The 16769-nt window shown below is 39.5% G+C and overlaps 1 protein-coding gene across 2 annotated transcripts in view; it reads right to left on the bottom strand.

Moving 5' to 3' along the window:
* Positions 1 to 2013: 2013 nt before the first annotated feature.
* The window catches only part of UXS1 (UDP-glucuronate decarboxylase 1), a 63143-nt gene continuing 48387 nt past the window's right edge, over positions 2014 to 16769 (bottom strand). For both annotated transcript variants that reach the window (XM_080377453.1, XM_080377454.1), the window contains 6 exons: positions 12739 to 12858; positions 10216 to 10259; positions 8969 to 9029; positions 7447 to 7504; positions 4890 to 4993; positions 2014 to 2830 (listed from right to left, as the gene is read on the bottom strand). In XM_080377453.1, coding sequence (XP_080233579.1) covers positions 2699 to 2830; positions 4890 to 4993; positions 7447 to 7504; positions 8969 to 9029; positions 10216 to 10259; positions 12739 to 12858 — 519 coding nt within the window. In that variant the 3' untranslated portion in view covers positions 2014 to 2698. The remainder of the gene's footprint in view (positions 2831 to 4889; positions 4994 to 7446; positions 7505 to 8968; positions 9030 to 10215; positions 10260 to 12738; positions 12859 to 16769) is intronic.

The following is a 16769-nucleotide window of genomic DNA, read 5'->3' as shown; positions in this document are numbered from 1 at the left end:
ACTCAGTTCAGATCAGACGAAACTTGAAATTACATCAGACTTTCAGTCTTAAGCACCAGCAGACTCTGTTTTAACACCCACAATTTATGCTTTTTGAATCAGCTAGAAGGCCCGTCACTGGCTTCAAACACAAAGGGCAACAGCTGTCTCAGCTGCTGTCTCTGGAAGAGACTATTTAGAAAGAATATGGGAACTCAACCAGGAACCTCTGAAACAAAAGCTAGAAACAGTACAAGGAAAGTAGCAAATCAATACAGTCTGTCGCTCAGGCCCAGTGGGAGGCGTGCCACGTACTCACAGATGGGTTGTATTGGTACCAGCCATTTGCCCTCTCTCCAATTTGCTCCTTTTACGAAGGAAGTCAGGCTGTGAAGTAACCTAAAAGGCTTTTAAATTCCTATCTGTAGTATCCAAACCTTCAGACTCTGAAGGATTTATTTATTTTTTTAAAATGCACATTTTGTGCTAGTCTCCAGAAGCACACTTGTTCCAGTACAGTTTATGTATTTTGCACTGAAGCCATCTCACTAAATGAAAAACAGCCCTGGAAATAACAGCTGGTATCACACACACACCCCCCCACCCCCCCACCCCATTTATTCCCAATGGCTGCTCTAAATACCGGACTAAGGTTGCACCTTTGTGTACCAGCTCTTCATAGACGCTTTAGCACCCAATGGCACAATTTACATGAGGAGTAACATATACAGAGAAAGAACAACTTCCCTCAAATATAATCTAGAGCTTAAGGGTTAAAACTACCATGGTGGGAACTGATTAACAGTTCTTGCCACAGAACTATTGAAGAAGCGGGCACTATTTTCACATACATCCAGCTGTGGGTTTGAGTATAGGGAGAGGCTGTGCTTTGTGAGTGTATCGGTAATGACAAGTTACAGGCACATTTGGAGCATGCATGCACACCACGGTGTACTTTTCAGGAAATTTAATACAGAATAAACCCCCTAGATCAACTACTTAGAGCAAAGCTTCAAACAAAAAGCAGACCTCAAGCTGCTCAGCTGTGAAAGTATGGAGGCAATGTGCAATACCTAAATTCTACCTCCGAGTCCAGACAGCCGAACGCTCCCTGGCTCCCGATCTTAGTTTCATGGCAGATTTCCACTGAAAGAAAACCTGTGCATGTGAGCAGGGAAGAAAACATTTTGTCTTAAAAAGGATCACTGCAGACCCAGCCCAGACAGGGCACACAAATGAACACAGCAGCCCCATCCATCATTGCTGGAGTCCAAGGGAACTTGACCAGGCAGACTGGATGGTACTCCAAGCCTTGCAAGCACTGGGAGGCTCAGGTGGGTGGTATCCTCAGACAAGGGGGGCTAAATACCCCACTGCTCACAGAGCCTTCTCCGGGTCTGGGCATGCAGTCATCGCTACAGGTAATGCCCACTTCGACCACCAAACTAAAGATACTCAAAAGCTAATAAAACATCAAGCTTTAATGAGATAAAGTCAAGTCATTTTGCTTGATGAAATTTAGGATTTTCAATTTTGAGTGGCACTAGGCCAAAATACCTTTTAAAAACTCTTTGCCAATGTCCTCTCCTAGGTATCCAGTCTCAGGTATTACAAGTAAAGGGGAATTATTAAAAATAAAGGGAATTGTTGGGGTTTTTTTATTATTTTTTTTCCCAGTGAAGATGACAGGCATCGTCATCAAAGTTGAAAGCATTTACTGGCAATTCAGTAACTGCTTAGAACAGAAACAGTTCCTTGGTTAGGGAGGCTGAAGTTAAAGACTCTATGTTTTAAAGAACCTGCATCACTATCAACTACCTGAATTGGAACAAATCATGGTTTTGTCCCATCTATTTCATCAGACATCCTGCAGCCCTTTGTGTATATCTATAAAGAGACAAGCAACAAAAGACAGAAGTTATTAACTTTGAGCCGATTATGTAGAGACAGTTACTTTCTAATAAATATACAATAAATGCACAGATGCGTAATGCCAGAGAAATGCCCACAGTGAAACCCTGAAACTAGTAAATAGAAGTTTCAATATTTTATTAAAATAGCATATTCAACCACTGTAACCAATAATACATTAACTTTATTCCCAGAGTACGCACAACACAGTAGTGATTCAAAATATCCTTATCCATGGTAATCAATGAAAATATCTCAAATTCAAGTGTACAACTAAAACTAAACCTTTGAAAAAATCTCTCCTTTAAAGAATACATAAAGCTCTCATACAGAATTCTTTTAAACTGCTCTATACTTAGATATCAGTGTCTCTCACCTGACAATACCACTAGCTTTTTTCTTATGCATAGTAGAACATCTCATATTTTATAGTACCCATTTTATAAATAAATTGGCATTTTCCATCCCGTTTGTGTTTATCTTCAGCTTCACAAAGAAACCAGTAAATAAAACTGTCAAGGACAGTCTCAACAAAATGATCTCACAGCAAGATATAAAACTCGATACTAAAAGATGCTTCTACTCTATTTTACATAAAAAGACAGATTTAAAAAGTGCAAGGCAAGATTTGCAGGGGAGGGAGAATATTTGTTATTTTTAGGCACATCCACTTCTTTAAAGCAAGCTTCAGAATGAAATTCCAGTTTGTTCTTCATGATACCTGTTTAAAAGTCTCTCTCTCAAAAAAAAAACCAAGAAGAAAAAAAAATTACATCTGTCAAATGTCAAGGAGGGAATTTCCAAGTCTTCAGTTATGTCTTGTTCTTCCTTTTTTCATCCTTGCAGGTTTTGGTTTGGGAATATACTGATTATTCGCCTGATACTCAAGTTCCTTACGGAAGTAATGAATTGCTTTATTCAAACCTTCTTCCAATGGGACCTGTTCCCAAAAGTGAGGAAAGAATCGTATCACTCCAAGTTCACATCAGCTCTTTTCACAACAGTATCTTTAACACAGCTATGGAAAGACTGCTAGGAAGACTCATTCTTAGCCAATGTAAGTATTAACAGCACCACATACTGGTTACATCTCCGCACTGCTAATGCAATGTTAGCTTTTAAACATCAGATATATTTTCTGACATAGTTAAGTCAAAAGACCCTACAAATTTAAATCTCATCAGACGGTTAGGATTGGTCTGTTTAGTGTCAAAACAGACTTAGGTAATTCTGCTTTCAGTTCATAATTCATTGAAAGAGACAGGCACACAGAAATCTACGACCCTTCTGTTTTTACTGATTAAAGATCCTCATCTCACAGAATGGTATATACCACACAAAGGTGATGGGTTGGTGGGGTTTTTGTTTGTTTTGGGTTTGTTTTTTTAGGTTTTATTTCTTCAGTGCTCCACTGATATGTGGAAAAAAGGATACAAATTATCACCCAGTATCTCATTTGACATTCTTAAATTAGACACAAATAATTGTAATTCTTCATATTTATGCCTGTCATATTCTATGCCTGTATTTAAACACTATGATTTGTAGACAGGAACAACAGAAATATTACCCACTTTCCTCAGGAGCCGTATGGTCTGACATGCTTGCTGATACCATCATCAATACAGGAGGATAAAACAGGAGCATAAAACCAACTTGCCTTGATGTACCAACAATGTACTTCTACTTCAGAGTAAGCTTTGTTAAGGACTGTACCAAACTCAAAAGGTCAGAAGTACACAAAAGTTAACTGCTACAAACCTTTTGTGATTGTAACACTTGCTATTGGCCTTGTGCTTGCAGGCACAGTCTATTAATACCTGGTGCCTCTGTGAATCCTTTCAGAAAGGTCTGGAGCTACCTTTTGACACCAATAAGCTTCCATTTACTAGACAGGTTTGCATGTTTCCTGGAAAGATTTTTCGCTGCACATCTAAAAAAGCCTAGCTAGCCCAGTGGTTTGTAGAATGGGGAGCTGGCTAAAAAAGCCACACCCTTTCTAGTGATTAAGTAGACCTTACCCTCCCCAAACAAACCAGCTCTTATCATCAGCTATGCCTGGTCACACACCGTTAACTTCACCGAAAAAGGTGAGGCAGGAAAAAAACTGCAAGCATGGGCATTTTGCATTTGTTTAATATTAGCTGTGCAGAACAACCACAATCTTGGCATCACCTCAGATGGCTGGTAACTAATCTTTAGAGGTCAACAGACGTCACTGTGGGTGGTGAGATGTTAGACTAAGCCTGAGCACGTTTCAAGCTTATCAACGCACAGAACAAGCCCTGAACATCTCTACGTATACCTATAGTCCACAATAAGGGCTTCTTATTCTGGTCTAATTTAGTCTACCAAAATTAAAAGAAAACAAAAATGTATCATGCCTCTCTAGCTAGCTTCTGTTTTGCCTGGCTTTCACATATTTCCCTTTAAACAAACTCTATAACCCAGAACATTTTTCTAGTGCTCATATTTGTCCCTATTCATCCAAACAAGTATTTTGGTTACAATGATGTTACAGCTAATCTTAAAAATTTTAGTCCAAATTTCTAAAACTTCTTGAATTAAATAAAAGCCACTTTTTCCCTCCACAGCAAACAGGAATGAGGATTGCTGCAACAGCAAACTCATTAGCTCCCGTAACTACGTACCATGTACTTCAAAGGATTCATCTGGCTTACAGAAAGGCAGACATTTCATAATACACATGTGAAAAAGTTAGAATGTCTATCCTAACAATGGGGTTTTGTACTTAAGTCTATTACAAATGCTCATCTGCTCTTCCGCATGGCACAGGCCATACAATCTTACCCAGCCGTTTCTGGATGGTGAGCTAGGCCAACATACGAGAGAGTGCCTTTTAAACAACTGTCCTGGAGACTGTGTTAAGCAGATATTCTGATAACTGAAATGTGTTGTTACCACGTAGTCCTCCCTGATCCTCCTTTGCCTCCCCATGTTTCTGCACACAGGAACAGCAGTAATACGGCTGTACATACCACAGGTTCCCAGCCAAGCAATAATTTGGCTTTTCTGATGTCAGGTTTTCGTTTCTGAGGGTCATCCTGGGCTTCGGAGAGAAACTGGATTTCACTCCCACTGCCTATTCAAGAACAGAGAGTGCATTATCATCCTCAATTCACTGTTTTACATTTAGATCTTTCTTACCTATTGGAGCATCAGGTCTCTGCAGCTTTCTGCTTCATAATCCTACCACTGAAATGCCTTCACAGATACAGCTGCACCGCATGCAACAGCTAGGTGAACCAGCTGTCCCACAGCAACACACATTCACAAAGCATTTCACAAGATTTCAGCATGGATGCACGATAAGGAAGTTATGCTTAACCAGTCTAATAACCTTCTATGATGAAATGACTGCTTCAGTAGCCAAGGGCAGAGCAGTGGATCATCTGCCTTTACTTCAGTGAGGCTTTTGACACTGTCTCCAATGACATCCTTGCTGAGGGCTGGATTAGCAGTGAAGTGGATTGAAACCGGGTCCACGGGCCCAGAGGGTAGCGATCAGTGGCAAAAAGTCTAGTTGGAGGCCCGTAACTAGTGGTGTACCTCAGGGGTCAATACCGAGTTGCTGATACACCAGAGGGCTGTGCTGCCATTCAGAGGGACCTTAAGAAAGAAGGCTAGAGAAAAGGGCTGACAGGAACCTCACGAAGTTCAGTAAGAACCGCCAAGTCTGGCACCTGGGGAGGAACAACCCCAGGCACCAGTACAGGCTGGGGGCCAACCAGCTGGAAAGCAGCCTGGTAGGAAAGGACCTGGGGGTCCCTGGTGGACACCAAGTTGAATATGAGCCAGCAATGTGCTCTTGCCACAAAAGCCGCAAACAGTACCCTGGGCTGCATTAGTAGGAGTGCTGCCAGCAGGTTGAGGGAGGTGATCCTGCCCCTCTACTCAACACTGGTGAAGCCACACCTGGAGGTCTGGGTCCAGGTCTGGACTCCCCAGTAGAAGAGACAGGGACATACTGGAGAGAGTCTGACAAAAGGCCACAGAGATGATGAAGAGACTGGAGCATCTCTGCTGTGAGGAGAGGCTGAGAGACCAGGGACTTCAGCCCTGAGAAGACAAGGCTCAGGGAGATTTTATCCATGTGTATAAATACCTGATGCAGGAAGTAAAGAAGAGGGAGCCAGGGTCTTTTCAGCAGTGCTCAGTGACAGGACCAGAGGCAATGGTCACAAACTGAAACACAGGAGGTTTCCCCTGAACATCAGGGAATGCTATTTTACTGTGAGTGTGGCTCAGCACTCATACAGGGAGGCTGTGGAGTCTTCAGCCTTGGAGATACTCAAAAGCAGTCTGGACATGGTCCTGGGCCACTGCTGGCTGTAGGTGGCCCTGCTTGAGCAGAAAGGTTGGACCAAGTGACCTCTAGAGGTCCCTTCCAACCATTCTATTATGTTATTCTATGTTAGCCCTTTTGCATCGTAAAGGGACTTTATCTCTTCTTTGCCCATACTCTCCAGTCTGATTTAAATAGAAAACATAATACTTGCCTTTCCGAATGACAGTACACAGAATAAGGACAATTTTTCTAACCAAATCTATCAAATAGTTTATATGCCATGTTGCTGTGGGATTTTATGGATGCAGAACTAAACCGCCTCTCTGGAAGGACTGAAACAGATCAAATTATTTGTGAACAAACAGACAAGGGAAGGTAACAATTATTCTATGTGCTTGATGCGTTTGGTGCTGTGATTTTTTATTTCCTTCCCTGAACTGTGGATTCACAGATGCTTTCCAGAGGCGACAGTCCTCTATCAGAAACACTGCATGCATCAGCTGTACTGTAAGTTTGAATTTGTCTTTTTCAGATCCCTCAGAAGCGCTTCTGGAATCTACGGACTAAAACTCCTTGGCTAATGGCATCAGTATTTTTATCTCATTAGGAAGCCACATTAGAAGACTAAACACAGCCATTCACTTCTATTCTTGAGAGCTCCGATTTGCTACAGGTATCAGAGCAAGAATGAAGAGAAAGCCACAGTGTTTTCTTCCCAGCCACACACAAGGGAGGTGCTGACAGCCCTTGCAAGAGTCACTGCTAGATTGGTGAGAAGTTGAGAAAGACTGTCATGACAGCATGAGATTTTTGATGGTAGCTGAAGGCGAACAGCCTACGTAACTGCGAAGAACCACCTTGCCGCAGTATCCGTATTTCAGCTAAGATGCTATGCAAAACATTCTCATTCAGGTGTTTCAGATTTACGTATTGTCCTTTTGTCAAAACAAAGCTAAAAACCTGCATAAACATTATACAAAATAATGCGTACAGATTGCACAGATACACAAAACCACTGTATTCATTCTACCGTTCATGCAATATTTTACATACAATTGAGAGGATTTGTATTATTTTAATAATATGCAATTATATGATTAGGATACAGTTAAATGCCTGTGATAAAGTTATTAAGAAATCCAAAGACTAATTAATGATCCATATATTACACACACTTATCAAGTAATAATTACCTAACAACAGTAAGTACTTCATAAGCTTTACTAAGAATTAGTTATCATACTCACCAACAAGTTTCTTGATTAACTGAGCAAATTCTAGGATAGTGTGCTCTTCTGGGTTTCCCTAGAAGTAGAAGGAATATTCATTACAATAACAATTAAACACCTTAAGACATGCTAGCTTTCTGATGTGAGACAACTCTTAACAAGCTCATGTTAGAGTCTGAAAAAGGTAATCACTATGCTTTATTCCTACTTTGATGAAAAAAGGGTAACTTTGACAAACTCCATACTCGTTAGGAAAGTTGCCTTCCATTACATTTGCCTTGGCAATTCAATGTATGTAGGGAAGTGCCCCAAACAAAATCATTTTGTAAAGAATGGGCAAACGCATGCCAATCACAGTAAAGGCATGTCACTCAGCAGCCCACACAACCACGTCATCAATTTGAAATCTGGATTCAAGGACTTTGCCGAGTTGAGAACAGACAAGATAATGAAATTATGCTAAATTCTCAGTTCATCCAAAGTTAGGAAACCAATTTATAATTAGTTTATTTTAAATAAATTTAGCTGAAAACAAATGCTTCCATATTTACTACAGTTTATATACAAATATACTTAAGGGCTACTTACTTTCCTATACAATATTCCTTTTCTTAACTTTTTTTTTTTTTTAACCAACTGCATGTAACCTCATCATTTTAGAACAAAATGCTGAAAGCTTCCTGTTAGCATTAGCTCACCTTCATCAGACTCAATTCCCTCCATCCCTAGCTTTCCTTGTTGCAAAACTCTTCTTTGCTATATCTTGTTTAACCTAAAGCTGAGCATTTTGGTATAGATTTGAACACTGAGTTTTCTGAAGATAAAACATATGACAGGGCTTAAAAATATCAGCATTTGGATCGAAATGTAGAAATGAATTCATGGCCACAGTAATGAAGGAAAATCTGATGAACAACTGTCCCGCAGAGTTGAATGGTTGATTTTGCAAAAGCTGGCATATACAGAAATGACCTGGCACATGCATCCTTTTTCTATTATATCCACTGCTGAGAGTAAGGTGACAACGCATGGGACAGAACAAGAATCTTATTAGACAAGTTATAAGCAGCCTTAATCAATATTAGATAATTATACCATCAAACACTACCCCATTTTCCTCTTATAAAGGATAATATGAAGTGATTTCTAATTATTTAGAGCTAAGTATTCCTTCAGTGCTTTTTTTCATTAAAAGCAGTCTTTAAACATTTCCTTGGCATATTTTGCATGCCACACCTGTCCCCCCCTCCATATTTTGTTCCTGTTTATTTTCATATTCTAATTACATACATCTTTTTGCTAAAACAAATTAAAAACTCTAGAAAATTTATCCTGTTCTTGGAGCAGGAAGATCTCAATATCTAGGGGTTTCATTTTTTTCTTATAAAGAGAATACATAGAAGAATACATTATTCATAATGGAAATAAATTTTTGCTCCCTTTCTTTTTTCTAGAAATCAGCATCAGTGACAAGGAGGAAAAGAGAGGTGATGTTGGCCACTGCACAGTGAACACAGTAGAGTGGAGCTCTCATACTCACCAAGTTGACAGGACTGCTGACATTGCTGTTCATCAACGCCACCAACCCATTCACAAGATCACTATAAAAAGGGAAGAACAAACCGAGGCAATTTCCACTTCCCTATAAATAATACTCTTGTCTAAAAAGAGAGCTGCCTTCTCAAAGCCCCAGTAGCTGAGCAATGCTGAAATCAGATTTGCAGTGTATACTTCAATGGGTGTATGCTTTCTTGGATGTTTGTTCTACAGTCCCTGAATGTTATTTGAATGTTGTTTGAAAGGGTGATTATCTTTGGGATACACTGGCTAAGTTCACCTGAGCATACGAATGAATACAAAAAAATAAAGTTACTAAAAAACAATTAATACTTCCTCTTCTCTCCAATACCCAAGCATATTTAGAGGCTGGAAATCCAACACATTTCAAGCTAAGTAAGTTATAATACAGGAGCACATGACATGAACACCTGTTTTGCAAATTGTTGTTTGAATTGTCATCTCGCTTTCAGAAATCCTTAAACCAAGTTTGTTAAAAATGATATTTTGGTGTTACCTACCCCCAGCAAAAGAACACAAAACCATTCTGCATTATCAGCAACAAACTTAGCAGCTTGCCCCATGGCGTACAAATCCAGATCCCTTTCATTATGACTTAGAATCAGGAAAGGAGTGGCTACTTTGAACGGATGGGGTTTCCGTAATGCCTATCACTGCTGTTACTACTTTCAGCAGTGGTAAAGAACATTTCCAAGCAGAGAATGATGAAAACAACCCAGAAGCCTGGCATAGAAAGTTAACTAGCATGACAGAACAAAAGAATCTGAGGAACAGATTCACTTTTTTGTAGCGAAAGTACATACTGGCGTTGCTTACACTGCAAATATTAGCTGCAGCAATATCCCCTTAGCCTGCTCCTTCCTCCAGAAGGGGACACACATGTAGAGCCCACGCACCGACCGAGCACCCCAAAGGCACAAGGTGGCAGCATTGCATTAAAATGCAAGGAGTGACAAACTGCTTGCCTTGAAAACTTAACCTACAAGTTGCTTGCTGTCCCTTGAAGGGAAGAACATATTAATATCTCAGTTCAAAGCTCTAAACCAATTAACATTTTGTTTCTTGGTACTTTTAAAAACTTCTGTGTCTCCCTTCTGAACGTACAGCTGGCCTAAAAATGAACATCATTTCTTTGACTAAAATGCACATGCATACAAGGTTGGCCAAGCTCAAAGAACCATCAAGTAAAGTAAGTAACAGAAGGCTTACCTGACATACTGGAAAGCTCTCGTCTGAGTTCCAGGTCCATAGACCTAAAACCAGACAAAAATTAGAAAAGTTACATAAATATAAAAGTCCTCTCTAGCCCAATTATCTTGTCCTCCCCATTACAGAAAAACATCCCAAGGAGAAACACCTGCGACATCAGCTCAATGTTACGGGAATGCAAAAAGATGTGCTTGCAAAGCCTTTGGCAAAGTATCAGTTCTTTGAAGGTCGTCTTCCTCTTGGACGTGTCTCCAGTAAACACCTCCTTAGGCATTTTGTTAACCAGAACTCTGGATGTAGGAAACATTCTCAGGGATGTAGGACAGAGTGATCCTTTGTCCTCTCTTGGAACATTGAAAGAGGCTGCAGCATGCACTCAGCCAGAAAAGAGCGCCAAGCATTTAAAGTAAACATCAGGCTACTAAGATGTGGTTATGACAAGCACTTTTTTATTTGCTTATTAACAACGGCCAGCTTCAAACGACCAGCAAATGTTAGTGGTGTCTAAAAAAATTGTCAAGAAAAACAGCACTGTGTTTAAAGCAATCAGAACAACAACAAAAAAATAAAATTCATGTCACACTAAATATTACTGTCTGAGGAAATGAGAAGTAGAATAATTTCTAAAAGATGGCTCCCAGAGTCACTTGTGCAGATTTGTACCAAAATTTACAGAAGAAAAACTAAAAAGTTTTCTCAGGTTATGTGATGGCACTTTGGAGCAAGCAAGTTGTTTCAGTTCTGACATTGAAGTATACTTAAAATGTACATAATGGTTTCAGATAAATAGTTTTTTTCCCACCACAGTTTAATTGTGTGCAGTATGAAAAAAAGAGTAAATCTCTGGGGAAAAAGCAAATCCTTAGGAGATGCAGTGAACACAACATTCAAATTACTACAGCTTGTTACTCTAAAGTAACCACAAGTCTAAACCAAAAATTTAGCAATGTTAGGAACAAGAGAGTAGCCAAGATGCATCACTGATGACATTAAAATACAGTAACAAGCTCCTGAAGTTAACAATCACTGATAAACAGCAAGCAAGTAAGCAAATGCTGACCTCCAGAGAAGACCAATCTTTCAAAAAATTATCAGCGTACTTAAGTCAGGTGACATGCATTGCTTTGCAGAATATAGACAATTTGAGCTTTTTAAATTATTTTTTTTTTATAAACAGTTCTAGATTTCATCCTGTCAGTAGGGTAGTGTCTACTACCCAAGTTTTGCAGATAGCAACCATATTTTGGCATATTATTTGGAAAAGATTAAAGTTAGGGGAGATCTATCACAGGACACTACGCTTCATCTTGCCTGGGCATGACTTACTCCCTGGTCTATGATCTTCAGTGCTCTGTCCAGTTTCAGATTTTGCTCTATGAGAATCGTGGTAGTGGCAGTTGCCACAAAACTTTCATCCTTTTTCTCTTTGGATTGTCTGCTCCTTCCTAGAGGAATTCCTGGCTGAACTCTGGATTTTACAGTCTCCAGTAGAAGGAATAGTGTCTCAATCTCAAGATAGCTGCTCTGTGGAGGTACTTAGCAACATTTTTAGCTATTTAGCAGAGGCCATTAAGTGATTTCCTGGCACTTCATTCTTCTAATCTAGGCAACATTAACAAGTACTTACATGAAATGTCTGTTGTATATCACATAAACTGAAAATGTTTCCATGGTTCACAGCTGATCCCAGATTCCGAACTACTACTTCCCATTTCAGCACATCTCCTCGTTTATTTCACATAACCTCATTATTTTGTAACAGTAAAGTAAGCAGGATCAGGGTATAGGTCAGGCATTGCCTGTATTGCTAAATTACCAGCAGCATCTTTGTAGAGTATTGGCCTGTGGCAGCTCTTGCTCTCCCAGACAGTGTTGTGACATTGCTTAAGCATTATCAAGAGCCAAGGACCATTCACCACAAATAGTTTGGATGTGGCAACTTGTTTTGGCAGGGAAATCTAGCTATATGGATGAGGGTCATGCCACACCAGTTTGTCAATGGTAATAAGAAACAGCCCTGGCTGGCTTTGTTTACTAATAGGTGATGTAGCCTGAAGGCTTCTAACATTGTTATACGTGGAAAATTTAGGCTGATCTCCAAACTTGCTAAAAGACATTTAAATGCCTAACTTCCAAAAATGGTTCACAGAAAGTTCCTCAACAGAAATAAGTACCAAAACATGATTCTGTGAGCCTTGTCATGTCATGTCCCCATAGCAGAGTTGTGACAGACAGAGAGAGATTCAAGTTCAGGATGACTAAAATACTTTCTCAGACTGCAACTGGTAATCTTGTTTCTCTCTGGAAAGGAATACTAATATCACCAACAGAGCACATATTTGGATATATAATCCTATAAATTTGAGCTTGGTACACTGAAAGACTAAGGTGGGTTGGTTTTTTTGGGGGGGAGGGGGAGGGCCTCAGTCTCAGTGTTTTCTACAATCCATCCTCTTTCATAGCACATGAGGACAGGACACAAAGATGAACAGTTCTTCATGTCACTAAGAGGTCATTACTTACTGTTAGTGGTTCTCCCTGGAGAGCCTGTAGGATAAAATTACTGACAACTCTACCATCATTCATATGCATTCGAGGACCAAAGGTATTGAATATTCTGGCAACCCTCACTTCAACTCCTTCCTGTAGGCAAAGAAAAAAAGAATTGTTACTATCTTAAAATAAGAGTGTCATTCTTCCTAAGTTAACTCTCTCTTGGCCAAAAGCTTTCTTAAAATCCCTCTTACAGCTTTAACAAGCTTGGTTTTTCACCATAAAATATTTCTAACATCACCTCAATGCTTCTGGAAACCGTAGTGCATACAGCAATGTAATTTATACTAGTTCTCAGTATTTGTAATGCAAATTCTAAATCAGTGCTGGAACAGCTGATGATTTCAGCACATCATTTTCTTCCAATAAGAACTTTAAGATTTTTCAATAGTGCCCTTCCAACAACAACTTATTTCCCAGAACGTATCTACATTTTTTGCACATAAGTGAAGTCTCACAATCACCAGAAAAAGTATATATACCAGATACACCAAAGCAGCATTTCCAAAGATTGGAAAAGTTGAGTACTTCAGATAAGTATCTTTACAAATGCCATAAAGTAAGTCGCTTTGTAACCGCAGCTACCATGTTTCTTATCTCCCTGCTACTTATTAGGCTATGTAAATGCATGCATTACAATCCAGGCTTAGTTTTTTCCTGAGAAACATTTATATCATTGCCCAAAGTCCTTTCTGCAGGATATTCTGCAAATCTTCGAAGTGAAATGCAACAAATACGTGAAATTAGAAACTGTTTGGACAACACATTTTAACACTGGGAGACTGGAGACTGAAGTAATCTCTCTCTAGGTATCTTCTGTTTGTTGACACTCATTTGGACAAGCCACAATTCATGACAGAAGTCTACAAGACAGATGTTTGGTCTTTGTGAGCTGAAGCATGCACATGGCTCCTGATGAGTTCAGAGCAGTGTGGTATGCTGTAAACATCTTGTATTTTCAATGCCCTTTACTAAGGCTTAGACTGATGCTTGGCATTTTCTTGGAAGACAAGAGTGTGTGTGGAAGAAGTGTATTGTTGTTACACCTGCAGCTGAAGCTTGTAGCTCACACGTCACTCAGGAGAGTCCTGGGAACATGTTTTTCTTGGAAATAAATGTAGCTTCATGTACAAGAGAAACCTGCAGGAAAATCTGATCTCTCTTGGGTCTCCAATTGATTCATAAACAAATGAATACTCAAAGAAGTTTTGTGAAAGCAATAGCATTAGCTTTTCACAGATGAGAGGGACAAAAAGCACATTTAACACTTCAGCTGTTACTTAGTGTTGAGAAATGGGAAACATCAAGTTTGTATAGGTAAAGCTCCATTCTTCCTAGTATGGAGAAGGCCAAACAACATCCATTCTGTTTAACTGCGGGTAAACTTTCAGTCACCATGATCAAATGTTGTTTATATTTGCAACTAAATTGTAAGCTAACAGTAATCAGGGAGGTAACTTGTGCCACAGGAAGAGCTACAGTCTTGGGTCTTTGTCACATAACTTGCTTGCATCCCCAACAGAGCCAAAAAAAATAGCCTCACAACATTCACTTAGTCCTGCTGAGAGACCCTGGAAAGCGCAGAAGTCCCTTCTCATGCAGAAGACATCAGCTGGCAACATATTCTTTATTTTCTGTTAGCTAAAAAAGCACGGCAGTGCAACATGGCAAACATATACTGCCAGCAGCGTATTACAGAGCCATTCCAAATCCCTTCACTGTATCTGCAAATATATACTCTGACACAACTGCTCCTTCTTTTGTTTTGCCCAGCACTCTATCTTAAAAAGGACACTGACTCTTCAGGGAGGGACTGTATTTCATGTGGGCTTTCCAGATATTGCCATTAATAACAGGTACAGAAAATGAGGCACTTGGAAGCTAGCACTCAAAAGGAAAACAACTCATTAAACAATGCTGACCAAAAAGCTTCTCTTGTACTGTTACAAGCTACAGCAGCACCCTTGTTTTCCAGTATTGGCTAGACAAACAACACGTTCTCTGTAGGCACTTATCCATAGCCACAGTGAATCCTGTATGTCTTCTCCCTTCTATTTGTTCTCCTCCCTGCACCATAATGCTGTCTTTTAAAATGAGTAATTTTTTATTTATAGTGTCATCTAGCAAAGCTTTTCTTTGTAGCCTACTGCTTTGAAAAATCTATTTTCTATGTGGCTGAACTACTTTTGTGACTGTAAAATTGGGATCTATCTTCTCAAAACAAATTCTTCCACAAACAGATTTTGGAGCCAGGAACTTAGAAATTGTCCGAAGTTTCCCTTGCCATTTCATTAACATCTTTGAAGTGATCCTTTCTGCATGCTGAGTAACTATTCCTTTTTGTATTAACTGCCTATGAATACTTTTGGTACACTCTTACCTATGTCCTGCTACTCTGAGTATCAACAACGTATTAGTTACAACTGAGTACCTCCACCATATTCCCACTAGCATAGCCAATTACTTTCCCAGATTCGTGCAGTAAGTCATGTACAGTATTTTATTGTATACTGGAAAAAGGAGAAAAACTTCTTTGACCTACATTTATACTGCTAAACAAGAGAGCTTGAGACCAATCCCTGATGACAATATCAAATGTGATCAAGTGGCTTCTGTCCTCATGGTTTAAAACTATGCTCTCCCATAGCAGATTAATCAGAGAAAAAGCTCCTTGAGTAATCCAAAAAAGAGCCTGGGAGCAAGCTAATAAATAAAATGCAGCAGTGTAGGCTAGCAAAACGATTTACCTCACTCTATTATTTACCAGTAAGGACACGTTCCCAGAGACTGTGCCTGTACAGATGGAGAGGGAAGACAGAAAAGGTGCAAGAAAGATCGTTATGGCTTTCAGAGATACCTCCTCTGAATAAATACTCAGACTATTCGATAGCTGTTAGTCAAAAGGTAGCACAGATTAGAGTCTCCCCTGCAAAACAAACCTGTCCATGGTCTTCAGCATGAGTGTTTGCCACTTAGTTCTACAGATCCCTGCTCCGTATCAAGGTATCAAGGATGCTATGGTAACATCTTAATTTTAAAATATGTATTTTAATTTTATCAGCCTTTCAAGAAAAGATCTCTCCTTGTGTTGACTGTATCAGAAAAGAATAATACAGAATACAGCTCAAATGTCAAGACATTCTTTTAAGTGAAACAGCTTGAACATATGCTGTGACTGTAATTCATAATGATACTAGGCAAGCTTCTCTTACTAATTAACAGCATTTCCTTCTTTGTAAAATCTGTGGAGCTATCTGAAGAGTAATCATGAATTAGACCCCCCTGCAAACAAAATAATCAGGAAAGGAAAGCTGCAATTGTTTGCTCTCCAGCAGACAGCTGGATTCAAATAACGTTCTAGGGAAAGCCCAGATAGTTGCACGGGTATCATGGTGACCTGATACAAGTCTTTATCGATGTTTCAAATTAAATTACTAAGATTGTTGCCTACATCCTTTGCTTTACTAGTTACTTTCTTCCTCATTTATATTCTTTCCCATGTGTCCCAGAGATCATTAAGTCTCAAAACTGTTCCCAAAACCCTGAACTGTAATCACAGCAGAATTACTAGCACAGTGTTCACCAGGATCCACCTGTGACGTGCTTAAGCTACAATGCTCTACACTGAGGCTTGGTCCAAGGTATTTTATATACATGTACTGTCTAGTGTATAAGCAAAATTAGATTAATTCCTGGTTACTAACAGCTTTTTAGACCTGTTCTGCAAAAACAGTGATGCTGAGATCTGAATTTCATAAACAAGCTAGAAAGGAGAATAACAATCATCTGACTATTTTTGCCATAATGCAGGTCCCTGAACACAACCAAGGCACACCTTCACTACTTTTATCTTACAGCTGAAATGTTACCATGGTTACAGTTCAATATTTCTCAGACTAGAGAAGCTACAACTTCTCTTTGACAACTCTTCGTACCATTATTTATACCTCCCTGCTAAAAGTATGTCTTATTTCTAGCACTTGCCTCAGCTTGCATACCTC

Source organism: Falco punctatus (genome assembly GCF_963210335.1).
Source record: "Falco punctatus genome assembly, chromosome: 2".
NCBI classification, from domain to species: Eukaryota; Metazoa; Chordata; class Aves; order Falconiformes; family Falconidae; genus Falco; species Falco punctatus.
This window is presented reverse-complemented; position numbering and strand designations above follow the sequence as displayed.